This window comes from Silurus meridionalis, chromosome 11 (genome assembly GCF_014805685.1).
Source record: "Silurus meridionalis isolate SWU-2019-XX chromosome 11, ASM1480568v1, whole genome shotgun sequence".
Classification (NCBI taxonomy): domain Eukaryota; kingdom Metazoa; phylum Chordata; class Actinopteri; order Siluriformes; family Siluridae; genus Silurus; species Silurus meridionalis.
In genome coordinates, this window is record NC_060894.1 from 10,013,891 (window position 1) to 10,024,900 (window position 11,010).

The 11,010-nt window shown below is 37.5% G+C and overlaps 1 protein-coding gene across 2 annotated transcripts; it reads left to right on the top strand.

Moving 5' to 3' along the window:
* The first annotated feature begins 170 nt into the window (after window positions 1-170).
* On the top strand, window positions 171-9,420 carry ykt6 (YKT6 v-SNARE homolog (S. cerevisiae)). Of its 2 annotated transcripts, none has more exons than XM_046860888.1 (8): window positions 171-484; window positions 1,081-1,215; window positions 1,875-1,957; window positions 2,794-2,894; window positions 3,753-3,857; window positions 7,285-7,350; window positions 7,753-7,854; window positions 8,835-9,420. In XM_046860888.1, exons 2-8 carry the CDS (start codon window positions 1,112-1,114, stop codon window positions 8,868-8,870), a joined length of 597 nt encoding a protein of 198 aa, XP_046716844.1. In that variant the 5' UTR covers window positions 171-484; window positions 1,081-1,111; the 3' UTR covers window positions 8,871-9,420. The 2 variants fall into 2 exon arrangements, with proteins under 2 accessions (XP_046716844.1, XP_046716845.1); XM_046860889.1 differs by lacking the exon at window positions 171-484 and adding an exon at window positions 770-871.
* Window positions 9,421-11,010: the final 1,590 nt, after the last annotated feature.

The following is an 11,010-nucleotide window of genomic DNA, read 5'->3' on the forward strand; positions in this document are numbered from 1 at the left end:
ATTAAATTTACACTGTAATCCTCTCAGTGCTGTCGTACTTTTTTCCAGTCGCTGGTCCCTCAAATGACTTCTAATTTCATATCTAGTGCACTACATAGGGTGTGACGCTCTTGAGTTTATGTTTCCTTCGTAGTGCACTAATATAGGAACTATGAAGCTGTTTGTATCACAGCCTTCTTCCTAAGCGCAGACTGTCAGCCAGTTAGAGGCCAAGTTTCAGTAACGAGACTCTGCTGATTACACGGCTATTATCTGTAGCGCTTCTGTGACACTCGAATAATCGATTCATTTCGTGTTTTAGTTTAATTAAAATAATGATTCTGACTTTTTAGTGAAGCAGTCGTTGTAATGTTTTAAAAGCCAGGATTAAGAAACTTAGCAACCCGGCTAGCCTCTGGAGCTAGTCGCTTCCTAAGTTCTTGGAGTCTGGGTGGAATTAGCCTCATCTTGCTAGCGTTCATTTTCCCCAGAACAAACCTTACAGGTAAGATTTGAAAATGTCACCGCAAACACAGTGTTTCTAAAGCCTGGTCTGTATCTCTTTAAATTGAAATAATGAATAATTTTACCTTGGGTTACTTTTTTCTTTTGCTAGCTTGCTAACGCTGTAAAATATTTAAGTGACACGTCTACCAGTATTAAGACAAACCCCGCCTTCTGAGACCTAATTGGCTAAAATTAGAATTGACAGTGTCCAATTGGGAGCCTGACCGCGATCTGTTAGCCAATCAGAGCGAAAGAGGCTGGATAGAGGGAGCCTACCCAAATGTTGGAATTTGTCAGAATACGGGTAGAAACATATAACACACTCGGTATGCTACTAATGCTAGTTATACGCTAATCTTTTCTTGAGAAAACGAGCTTGCGTGAAGTGAGTGGCACAGAAAGTGAAGTGTTTTTTAGGTTTGAAAATATGTAAACCTACAACACTGTCACTGATATAATTCTGTATAATAAACTTGTTTAATACGATGATGGCTGTAGTGTAAATCTAATCATTACTCAGTTTCAGTTGAATGGCACATGATACGAAAGAGTTTCTGGCTGTCAAGGTGATTATTATCTGTGTGTGTTTTCCAGGTCTGCTGATAACCCAACCTTAATAAGAACCATGAAGCTCTACAGTTTGTGTGTGGTGTACAAAGGATCAAACAAGGCCAATCTTCTTAAAGCAGCCTATGATTTGTCTTCATTTAGTTTTTTTCAGAGATCCAGGTAACAACATGACCTCCTCTTTTCCCATCAGGCATAACGAGTTCATTTTTCCCTTTGATGACTTTGCAGACTGGATACACCACACACATGGGAGACTTGCACTATGTACACATGCAGGTCCTGATACTCAAAATACCATGAATACTGCATTTACTCCATTTTAATACAAACTAATTTGCTTTGTTTTAACTGAACATTTGAATGCATTATATGGTTATGTTCATTAGCTACATTGACAATAATGTATAATGCAGCATCCTCAACATATTTATCATATTTTTTAACCATAGTGCATTCCAGACACAGCTCATTTGCATGTGGTCATGGTGACGGACACATAACTATAAAAGGCCTGGTGCACAGAACCGCTGGGACTATGAGAAGTAAAGAAGTAGAAGTTGTTTTGATTTGTGACACATAAGAATAATAGTTAAAAAAGGAAGACTGACTTCTGTTCCAATAAAATGAGTTAATAATGTATTAGTGGTTAAATTTGGAGTCCCGTTCTTTGTTTATACAGCACTGTTTCAACTCTTAACACCGTTTGGCTCAAGTGATTATAATTAGGTGAAAGAAATTTGTCACGTTATCGGACCACCTGTGGTTCGGATCAATGTAAATACTTATCTTGAATTGTGTGCCTAAATCCTGTCTTTCAGTGTACAAGAATTCATGACATTCACCAGCAGCCTGATAGTCGAGCGCTCCTCATTAGGAAGCCGTGCGTCCGTCAAAGAACAAGGTTAGTGAAGGTTCGCTGAAGCACAACATTGATATTTGTGCAGGAAGATGTTGTCATTCTGACCCAGTGATTACTTTTACTGTGGCTGGAAAACATGTTGAATGAGTCAACAGAGGTTCACAGTAATTAGAAGAACAATCTAACCAGCTGATGTGCATCAAGCTCTGATTCTGACCTGCTTCTATTGCTTAATCTGCTGGTTTCTCTGTGATTTGCCTGATGGAGATTTTTATTTTATTGATTCCTTTATTCAGAAGTGATTTCTATTTAGATTGAAGGCAATGATTTCCTACTCAGGACATGCTGATGTGATTAGCATCTAAAGTGCATCTTTGAGAGCTGGATGGTTTTGAAAAGGATGTGCAGTTGAATTAAGCACAGCAAAATGGTACAGTTTGATTCCTTAGTGTTCAAGTTTTATAAAAAAAAAATAAAAATAATAATAATCCAGCTTCCAATTATATCTAGCAGATTAAATCATGTTTGTCTTAATTAAATTGTGTTCACCATTAACATGCTTAAATGATTAATGCTATTGCAGTAATAGTGGGCCGTCTGGAGAAGTGTTACTGCAGACTTATGGCAGTGTGCCAAATAATTTTCTGTAACAGAAGTCCTGACATCAGGGGTTCAAAACACAATCAAGGCGTGCTGGTATATAGAATAAATAAATTTGGAGTAATAACAGTACATTTCTTGTACATGGTCTCCTAAGTTACACCATTGTCTATTCTTTTCCAATGGCTGCTTTCTTTACTTGCTCACTTTTATGTGCAAAAATACCCTCTAGATGTGTGCCATAGACAATGTCTTTCTCACTTTTTTCTTTTCCACAGAATACTTGTGTCATGTGTACGTCCGAAATGACTGTCTCAGCGGAGTAGTGATTGCAGATAATGAGTACCCCTCCAGAGTGTGCTTTACTTTGCTCGATAAGGTGGGTTTATATGATTAGCAATTTTCTAACTTTCTTGAAGTGTAATTGATGAATGCCAGACATTAAATGCCTGACATCCTGGAATGTTTAAATCAGCAGTGTCAGGTTTTTGCAGTCTGTCTCCATAAGACTTTTAAAAACAATTAGGTGAAAGCATCCATGTTTGTTGGCTGTTTGAACAAACTGCAATGAGTATATTATAAATCCCACAGCCTGCAAAGTCACCTTGCAGGAATGACAGTGCTTTGTGTACTTCATAGAAATTCAATTTAAGGGAAAGAACAGTGACTGTTTTATGGGATGTATTTATTTGCTGCCATGGTTTGGGTTTATCACTGCAAATCAGTACAAAGTTTAAAAAGACGTTTCTTTTTGTAGTGAGTGACTTCTCAAACTGCTTTTCAGAACACTGTAGAATAAACTACTGCGAGGATTTATCTTATATAGTGTGCTAAAGGAGCTCAGGTTGTTTAACAGAATCTGGACAAAGTATTGTAATTACTGACTTTTCCAGCCATATATGTTTTTTTCACAAACTGTTAATAATTTTATAAAGGAGATTTTTGGATACGGTAGAATCAAATTGTGCAAAATCCATGAAGATATTGTTTACAAAGGTTTGAGCATAAGATCTTAAGTGTCCTGCTATACAGCTGTGACTTTAACATTATTTACCACCCTTGGGATAAAATGGAACGCTGACTGCACCCCAACCCTCTACCACCCTACATTAGTACCTGAAATTACTAATGCCCTTGAGTCTGAATGAGCACAAATCTCCATGAGCACACTCTAAAATCTAGTCTACTTTGGTCCAGCTAATATATCAATATTTAATTTGGTTCACTTCTGTTGAAGGTTTTGGAAGAGTTCAGTCGGCAAGTGAACAGCATAGACTGGCCCTCAGGCTCACCAGCTACAGTTCAGTACACTGCTTTAGACAGCTACCTGGCCAAGTATCAGGTGAGATGCATACTCGTTTGCTTTAAATTTATACTGCAATATATTTTAATACATACTATTTATTAGTATAGTATTATATTATTATAGTATTGTGTGAAAATTACATACATACATACATACATTCATGCATTCTCCTTTAAAGCACCTATAACCCCAATTCCAAAAAATTGCTGAAATGTGTATTTGTAAAACTATAAAGGTTTTCAAAATGAAAAATTTTTTACAAAATGAAAACTTTTTTCATTAATGTAAACAAAATTTCTCCAAGGTACAGCTGAATTAAATAAAACAATAAATAAAAACATCCACTTTTACAAAATAAGATATTTGAACATTTTGTCCAAAAAAACAGGGACTGCATTGCTTCTGCTGTATTTAAGATACAGTATATGATTACATACTTTAATCCAGGCAATTTTGCAACCATTATTATTCTGTTTAAACCATATTTTAGTTGAAGATTGCTAATGATTTGTATGGTGTGGGAGTGGAGCTTTGCGGTGGGAGGGCAGAGCCACGGGGGAGGGGGTGACAATAGGGAACTTGCCCAGAGTTCCAAAAGGCTAGAAACGGCCCTGTTTACACAGCATGGGGATGTGCGTAGAAAAGCGGAGGATGCCAATCATGCGCCAATCCACGAGTGTGCACAGGTTACATGTTGGCATTGAGGAAAGATGTTCGTAACCGCTAATGTGTGTGTGTGTCCTGGCGTGAGTACGAGGAAAGGAAAGAGGAGGGGAAAAGTGAATGAAAAATAAAAGATGAAAAGAAAGTCACGTGACCACACACGTGCACTGCCTAAACTGAAGCTATATGGTATTTTTTTGTTTTGTTATCAGCGTGTAAAATCTTAACTGTTCTCATAATGTATGTGTACACACATGCACTTATTTATTTAATTAAATCGCAAAGTTTGCCGTTGCACAAGCTGACATCGCGATTGCAATACAATTATAGTGTATGTATTATAGCGCTAGTATAATGTAAATTGTAATATCTATTCTACAGTACATATCAACTGTGCACAAGGGACAAGGGCAAAAATCAACATTGGATGACTGTGATCTTTGGCTGTGATTGCTGCATAAAAAAAATTATTAAAAATACAAGAAAACATTCAGACATAATTCCCTTATGAAAATCACTGCATGGGCTTAGAAACACCTTTAGAAATAATTCTGTGAATGTTATGTGTCCTTAGTTTCATCCAAGAATGCAGGTAAAAGCTCTTATTATGCAAAGAATAAGCCATATGTGAACATGATCCAGAAATGCCACCATCTTCTCTGCACCAAAGCTCATTTAAAATGGACTGAGACGAAGTTAAAAATTTGGTTTGTGGTCAGATGGATTTATAGTTAAAATTTAATTGTTAATAATGGGAGCATCAAATGCTTGTTGATGGAGAAGTATAGAGAAGGACAGAAGGAATTGCATTGTGTATTTGTGGATTTAGAGAAAGCCTACGACAGGGTGCCAAGAGAGGAGTTGTGGTATTGTATGAGGAAGTCAGGTGTGTCAGAGAAGTATGTGAGGGTGGTGCAGGACATGTATGAGGACAGTGTGACGGCAGTTAAGTGTGCAGTAGGTACGACAGACTGGTTTAGGGTGAAGGTTGGACTGCATCAAGGATCGGCCCTGAGCCCTTTTCTGTTTGCAGTGGTGATGGACAGGTTGACGGACGAGGTCAGACAGGAGTCTCCTGGACTATGATGTTTATGGATGATATTGTGATTTGTTGTGAGAGTAGGGAGCAGGTTGAGAAGAGCCTGGAGAGCTGGAGATATGCGCTGGAGAGAAGGGGAATGAAACTCAGTAGGAGTAAGACAGAATACATGTGTGTGTGAATGAGAGGGAGGGCATTGGAGTGGTGCGGTTGCAGGGAGAAGAGCTTCAGAAGGTGGAGGAATTCAGGTACCTGGGGTCAACAGTGCAAAGTAATGGAGAGTGTGTTAGAGAAGTGAAGAAAAGAGTGCAGGCAGGGTGGAGTGGGTGGAGAAGAGTGACAGGAGTGATTTGTGATAGTAGGGTATCTGCACAAATGAAAGGGAAAGTTTATAGGACTGTGGTGAGACCTGCGATGTTGTATGGATTAGAGACAGTGGAATTGAGTAAAAGACAGGAGGTGGAGCTGGAGGTAGCAGAGCTGAAGATGTTGAGGTTTTCGTTGGGAGTGACGAGGATGGATAAGATTAGAAATGAGTTTATTAGAGGGACAGCGCATGTAGGATGTTTTGGTGACAAGGTGAGGGAGGCGAGATTGAGATGGTTTGGACATGTGCAGAGGAGGGACATGAATTATATTGGTAGAAGAATGCTGAGGATGGAGCCACCAGGTAGGAGGAAAAGAGGAAGGCCAAGAAGGAGGTTCATGGATGTGGTGAGGGAAGACATGCAGGTAGTTGGTGTAAAAGAGGCAGATGTAGAGGACACGGTGGTATGGAGACGGATGATCCGCTGTGGCGACCCCTAATGGGAGCAGCCGAAAGAAGAAGAAGAAGAATGGGAGCATCAAATGCTCCCATTCAGACAGCATCGTTTTCAGGGAAGGCCCATGTCAGCAAGACAAAGTTAATCGGCATCTATTACAGCAGCATGGCTTCGTACTAGAGGAGTTGAGGTGCTGAACTGGCCTACCTGCACTCCAAACCTTTCACCAATTGAAAACATTAGGCGCATCTTGAAATGAGAAAATATGACAAAAAATAGATCCAGGACTGTTGAGCAGCTAGAAGCCTCTATCAAAAGAAAATGGGACAACTTTTCTTTCAAAATCTCAGCTCCCAGACATATACAGGCTATTGTTAAATGAGCTACACAGTGGTAAACATGACCCTGTCCCAAGTTTTTTAAGATGTGGGTGAAAATCTACCAGCTACGACTCTGAAGACATTTCACACACAACACATTAAATTTGTGTTAGGTAAAAATATCAAAAGAAAATGACATCATAGTTTAAGTAAAAATATCTAATAAAATTCCCTTTTTTAATGTAACACATTCCACAGACCTTCTCAGTACAGATTATATTTAATTAACATACTGTGATTAAAACAACCCAGCTGTTAGGGTTCCACAAGCCAGTGCACTCTTAGTGCCGGTCCCAAGTCTGGATAAATGGGGAGGTTTTGTTAGGAAGGCGATTCAGTGTAAAACGTGCCAAATCAAATATGCGGATGACGAAAGAGAAATTTGAGACGATGATCCGCTGGGGCGACCCCTAATGGGAGAAGCCGAAAGAAGAAAAAGACTGTGATTAAAACCCCACTTGCAAAATAATTGATGTATTGAGGCCACTAAACTGTTATTTCTAAACTTACCGCTGACAGAACATAAAATGTTGACAGTAATTGCTGACTTGGGTTTTTTTTTTTTCTTCAAAACCAAAAGAACCAATCGTTCATAAATCTGTTAATTTTTTCCACAGAATCCGCGTGAAGCCGATGCCATGAGCAAAGTGCAAGCTGAACTGGATGAAACCAAAATTATTCTGGTAAGTAAATGTCATCACATGAGAATAATAAATTATTAAAAGAGTGTATTGAATATTTGATCGTGAGATCGGTGCTGTAATGTGTTCATCTGAATGCTGGTTCCTGTTGAAGTGGTTTTAGTTTTCAAGCCATGCCCAATAACTCTGGCCTGCTTCTTCAGTAGAGTAGATACTATCAGATAATCATCTTAAATTTTAAATAACAGACCATCCTTGTGTCATCCTCTGTAATTATCTCTCTGCTGGCAAAAAGAAAATGTCTGATCAAATGTAAGCGATATTGGTGACAACAGCATCACTGCAGTAATTGATTACATGTTCACTCGAGCATTTTTGCAGTCCTACATCATTTATCTTATAAACAATTTCACTTATCTAATGATTTTCTGTTGTCCTCTGCAGCACAACACAATGGAGTCACTTCTGGAAAGAGGAGAAAAGCTGGATGACTTGGTACAGAAATCGGAGCACTTGGGAAACCAATCAAAAGCCTTTTATAAAACGGTTAGTAGAACTAACTAGCGTTAGTGTTCTTCCTAGTTTATGTGAGGAATAACAACCAACAGATATTGCTGTTCTACAAACATAATCCACATGGGGTGAAATTGGAGATTCTGCAATGTCACAGTGTTCAATTCATTAATGACTACCACATTACACTTTAACAGTTTCTTATAAGATTTAATGTTGTGGAAGATGAGTTTGTTTCTGACCTAATTAGTCATGCGCCCACAAGCGTCTCTATAATCTGAACCTTGTAGCTGAAACCTTCGTTGAGTCGCGCTGTTGTAGTATATTCTAAAACAAAGGTCTTCAACTGGTGTTCTGCAACCCCTAGGTGGTCTACTGTGGTCCTGCAGGGGGTCCGCTGAATAATATTGAATCACCAAATCATTTATTTTGTTAAAAAACATTGGCAAAAACATCAAAGATAAAATATTACATAAAAAAAATATTATAATTATTACATTAAAGTTCTGTTAAACTTAAAGCTGATTTTCCACCTGACAGTAAATTTAAATGTTAAATTAAATGTATGCTGATAGTTAAAGGGAAATGTATGAAACTACAAATTGATAAATGAATGACAGCTGTGAACAACTTTATTACATTGATTTTAATTGCAAAACAAATATGATGCGTGAAAGATATGAAAATATACAGACAATAATGCATGTTATACAGTTCTAATTGTCTTAACGTAATATAACTAGCGCAATATGATTGGTTTCTAATAACATCAGTCGCTATTTTTTACACATTTTGTATCGGGGGTCCCTGCCCCATGTCTCAAGGGATCCTTGACCTGAAAAACAGCAGGGGCTGACCAATCAGATTAGAAAATTTCAGTAATGCTGTGGTATAATGAACATTAAGCTTGGTGCTTAACATTGTGATGAATTATAAGTCATTGACTTTTGTCATGGATATTCTATTTAGATAATACACTAACCTTGCACATGTCTGGATTGTGTCCCTGTCAGGCTCGGAAGCAGAACTCTTGCTGTGAGGTGATGTGATGAATCAGACTGATTAGGCACTTCTGGACCACCTTTTCCTCGTTTTCGTCCTCTCTTATTTCTCTGTCTCTCTCTCAGCCTGGAGCTCACACACAGCCGACACAGCAGTTCTAGAGTTCAAGGATAGAGAGAATATGATGTTCTTTCTTTTTTTTTTTCTTGCTCAGATGGGTTAGAGGGACTGATTTCCCAGACTGCACCACATTAAACTGCACTGTAAGAGGGTTTGCTTTTTCTTCCGTGGTCTAAAACAGTCCACTTAAGGCCTGGCATCCACCGGGTTTAGAAAGTACACAGCGCAAAGTAAAGGTTAAGACATAAAATCTCCATTGTGCCTTACTTTAAGTGGCTTTGCGTTCAATTAGCCTTAAAAGTGAACATTTCAATGATGGGCTCTAGTGTGGGGAAAATGGTTTACATTTTCTTGTCTTTTTAATAGTGGAAAATGCATTGATCATGAGTGATGACCAGGTTTCAATGCTAATGTCTTATAGTGTGTATACATTCAATTCTTTCCAAATGGTAAAATAAATTCATTTTCAGTGCATTACTTCAGACTGGCTTTTACTTTGCCTATATATATTTTTTTTAATTGTAAATTGAGCAATTATTTGAAAATATATATATATATTTAATAGTATTTTCACATTCCCTGTTTTATCCAGATAAGCCCTTGTGTTAAAGGTCTTGAATTTTATTTTATTTTATTTTATTGCTTTCTTAATGTGTGGTCTCTGAAATCAGTCCCTTACCCTTAAATTACATTTCATGACGATATAAAGTTTCTAGTTCTCCTATTTTTGAGCAGAACTAAAATGTGAATTGTCCATACTTTACAGTCTTTGTCTCTCTACAATCAGTGTTAAGGTTTGAATCACAGTAGATGCTCCATCTCTATAATGTTTTGATTTTTTTCTTTCTTTACATTTGGCCCAAGCTGAAGTAATTTTATTTATTATTTCATCCCCATCTCGGGCGTTTTGTACTTCAACGCCTCTTGAAATGTTTAATGTCTAGGACCTTTTTAAAGTTCTAAAACTCCTCTTTGTGTATATTCATTAGAGAAGGGTTTAAGACTGTCAAATATCCAGCGTGTAGTGTGGCTGATGCTCATTAAGGACACTTGTAATGTTTGGGTTTATTTTATGAACATTTTGTGATTCCATGCCATGAAAAGTTTTCGTGACCGGATGGTGTTTTACTTTATGCAGAGTTGTTGCTCAAATCTGTGTGGCTTGTGTGTGTGTGTGTGTGCGTGTGTCTCCTTATGCAATGTCAGGGTAACATTGTATAAAATAAGGTGTTTCCTTGTCAAAAAAAGGAAACACTTCTCTGGAGGACCTTTTGAGGTGCCTTTTTTTTGGTAATTGCCAAATACCTGCAGCTCATTCAGTCATAAAGATTGAATGGCACCATGTTTTGTGTAGTTGTGTATAAAACTTGGCATAAATGTACTCCTGACATGTACACTAAAGAGAAATTATAGGCAACATGTTGGGTATTATTAGGCGTTAAATATGGTGTAACACTTTCCTTCTTCAGATTAATGCAGTTAATCCGCTTTGTACTGTAGTTTTTAATCATATGCTCATCTTAATGTGCTCACTGTATAAATGTACAATTAACACTGCAGTTGTATCAAGCAGGAAAGTTCCTCAATTTGTGAAAATGAAATATCACCTTGTTGAATCTGTGGGGGTGTGAGATTTTATTCTTAGTCTTATATGGAAATAATTTAAGGATGGTCAACAAATTAAAAACTGAAACCAATATGGAAAGTTTAACAATGATTACATTTTGCTGTCATTGTGTTTTATAGTAGAAAAGATCAAGTATAAAGACTTGTTGCTCGGGAATAAAAATACCAATCAAAAATTGTTAAGTAATCACAGAAGGTTTGAAGGATGAAAGTGTCTGGAATTTATTCTAACACAATTTTTCTAAAGATTGGGATAGGACATTAGATTTAGTTTTAAATAATTCCAGTGACGAGCAAGCTCCTCAAAGCTTGTTAAACAAAAAGATTAAACCAATTAATAAAGTCAGTATGATCCCACATGTCAACAACACTGACCATCACCACATATCAGCTCTACCTCAGTGGGTATGTTGTTCAGCAGCACACTTTATAAAAATCAGA